The sequence below is a fragment of the Ipomoea nil genome, unplaced genomic scaffold (assembly GCF_001879475.1).
Source record: "Ipomoea nil cultivar Tokyo-kokei standard unplaced genomic scaffold, Asagao_1.1 scaffold3170, whole genome shotgun sequence".
Taxonomy (NCBI): domain Eukaryota; kingdom Viridiplantae; phylum Streptophyta; class Magnoliopsida; order Solanales; family Convolvulaceae; genus Ipomoea; species Ipomoea nil.
The window spans coordinates 2,485,358-2,488,538 of NW_017619598.1; the positions used below are offsets into that span (position 1 = coordinate 2,485,358).

At 36.9% G+C, this 3,181-nt stretch overlaps 1 protein-coding gene across 1 annotated transcript; it reads right to left on the minus strand.

Annotated features, from left to right (window-relative positions):
* Nucleotides 1–2,153: 2,153 nt before the first annotated feature.
* Nucleotides 2,154–2,687, minus strand: LOC109167879 (B3 domain-containing protein At1g10455-like). Its single transcript, XM_019316950.1, has one exon. It carries the CDS (start codon nt 2,685–2,687, stop codon nt 2,154–2,156), a length of 534 nt encoding a protein of 177 aa, XP_019172495.1.
* Between the last annotated feature and the right edge of the window lie 494 nt (nt 2,688–3,181).

Below are 3,181 nucleotides of genomic sequence, written 5' to 3' on the forward strand. Positions count from 1 at the left end.
TACATATATATTGGGGAAATAGAATAACCTAATTCCAAAGCCGGTGGGATTTGGAAACCGTTAATGATAGAAGAAGAATAGAAGATATATATTTTCCCGCTCCCATATGGACTAGGAAATTAATTTTTAAAAAACCTACCATTTAATTGGGCAAAAAATTGTATTCTGAATCACAAATAAATATTCATTATTAGTATTAAAAATTCATTGTAGTTTTAAAGTATTCAATGTTTATTTTTTAATTAATTAATTTTGGTCCTCTTCCATCCATAAGCTGTTAAATTGGAGGACAATATTGCTGCTTCATTATGAGATGCTAGATTATGATCATGCTAATAGTTTTATTTCAAAAAAGAGTAAATACTCAAAATGTTCCCTCGACTATAGCTAAATTCATAAATTAGTCATCGACTTTCAATTTCAACCAATAAAGTCCTTAACTTTGTAATTTTGACACGATTTGGTTATCCATCTATTTGACCGTTTGTTGACCGTGATCGACAATCTCAAGAAGAACCTTCAGCTCTCGTCGGAGCACGTGGAGGACTCCAGGATGACGTTGCACTGGTTCGGAAACACGTCGTCTTCTTCGCTTTGGTACGAACTCAACTACATAGAATCCAAAGGGAGGATGAAGAAAGGCGACCGGATTTGGTAGATAGCTTTCGGCGGTGCATTAAAATGTAACAGTGCGGTTTGGAAATGCAACCAAAATCTTAAAAAACTGACGATGGACCATGAAATTACATATATATCCTCAAAAATCACAGTCAACAAACTGTCAAATAGACAGAGGACCAAATTGTGTTAAAATTACAAAGTTAAGGACTTAATTGGTTGAAATTGAAAGTCGAGGACCAATTTGTGAATTTAGCTATAGTCGAGGGACCATTTTGGGTATTTACTCTTCAAAAAATGTATGTTTACTTTTTTTGGAAGACGAAATGTTAAATTTTAATACGTAAACAAACTAATTTAAATATTATGAAGATGTCCTTTTTAATCTTTTTACATTTATCAGCTTATCAAAAAGCTAATTTTTCCAAACACTTTTAAGAATTTCAGCTACATTAACCGTTCTTCAGTTTTCTGCTCCTAAATTATAGTTTTTCACCATTCAGCTACTTTTCAACTAGGTTTGCCAATCAGAGCCTAATTGAATAATTTTGATCACTTACCAATTAGCAAACATTATTAAGAGAAGATAATTGTACTTGTAGAGTTGTATTCACAATCAATAATAATAGTAGCTGTACAACAAATATATGTAACACACTAGTAACAAGAGATATAAAAGGAATATAACTCCTAGAGTGCTAATACACCCCCTCAAGCACACAAGGTTAAAGAGGCACAACATTGAGCTTGTCCCAAAGAAACTCAAAGCGTGGAGCTAGTAGAGATTTAGTAAAAATGTCTGCAAGCTGATCTTTAGTAGATACAAAGTTAAACCAGAAGCTCACCAGAGGCAACCTTATCCCTCACAAAATAGATTTTGAAGGATTTTTTTTTTTTTGAAAGGAGATTTTGAAGGATTAAGAATGTTATTTCATATTAATTTCATTCTATATATTGTTTGGTTCATTGAAAGATTAAACTTGATAAATTATTTCATTGTTTTAAGAAATAAAAATAAAATAAATATTTGATGACTGATGAGGCCATAACATCATACTTTACCAACCAACTAAACAATTCTATTCCTGTTTACAAAGGCGTAACAGGCTCTATATATTCACGTGAAAGTCGTTGGAAGCAAAGTAGTAGGGGGACACATACATGGTATAGATGGAAAACGGTACACTATCACTCTATAGAGGGGGCTCCTACACCATAAATAGGATGGCTTGTCCCCTTTCATATATACCGTTCCATTATAGAGGGGGCTCCTACACCATAAATTGGAGGTACATTTTATTCAATTAATGGAACGGTATATATGAAAATACAGAGAAGTACTATAACTATTAAAACATAGTGATCTCGTGCAAAATAGATTTGAAGTCAATATATATTTAATACGGAGTAATATTTACTAATCAATTCATACACTAATGGGTAGTACAAAATCCTGCAGATTAGTACATACGGAGATGCATGCATGGATCCTAGCAAAATCTGATGGAATTAGTTAATTATCATTGAATTTCATTCTAAGATTGGGAACTGAACTTGCGGAACAAGAACCTTAGATTCTCAACGTCCCAACACATGGAAATGATGTCACCCTGGTGCAAACTCCTCCTTTTCACAAACTCTGTATTCCAATTGCTAGTGAGAAGAAAGCTGCCCGTATTCCATTGTTTGAGGTTAAGTTGATGCTCTGACTCAGTGTCCAAATCCCATATTTTAACTCTCAACCCATCCCTGTTTTGACAAGCTCTACAAGACTCCATATCCATGAGAGGCAAGACGTATTTTGTGAGTTCCTCTTTGGGCAGCAACAGCCTTGATGAAAGGTTCACGTCACTGGTACTTAGGCGCTTATGTATCCAGTGATGATGATGATGATGATTTCCCACTGCATCCAGTGGAATTAGGGAGATTTTATCCACCACCTTCTGTTTCTTGGGGATGACTCCCTCCTCCTCTACTGGTTTGTTGGGAGCAATAATTATGAATCTTTTGCGTTTGGTTGGCAGGGAGAGAGAGAGGGAGGAAGGAGGAAGCAGCGTGCATAAGCTCATCAAAATCCCAACGATTATGATTCTTGATCGGTTTCTTGGGTCTATTATTTATCGGCGGTAACAGGGAGAGGGAGAAGGAGGAAGCGGCGTCAATGAGCTCTGCGAAATCACCATGATTCTTGGTTGGCGAATAATAATCTTGAATTCTTGGGGCACAAGGAAAGAGACTTAGAGCAGTGGGTGTGGGGTGGTCTTCATGAACGCCAATTGACAGACGCAGATGCTTTGCGTCAGTCCTTTTTTACTCCTGCTAATGTTACTCAACGCACCTCGTCACCCCTGCGGCGCAACCACCAGTCCAACACCAACCGGAGGGCCCGCAACAATGACAATCATTATGGCTCCAATCGGCAACAAGGGGAACACAATCGCTCAGGTATCGTCTGTAAGTTTTGTTATCTTACGGGTTATGAAACAAGGGTGTGTCGCAAGCTAGCCCTATTATTAAAAGAGCATGATGTTCCTCCTGTGCAATCCTATGTATCTCCTACAGC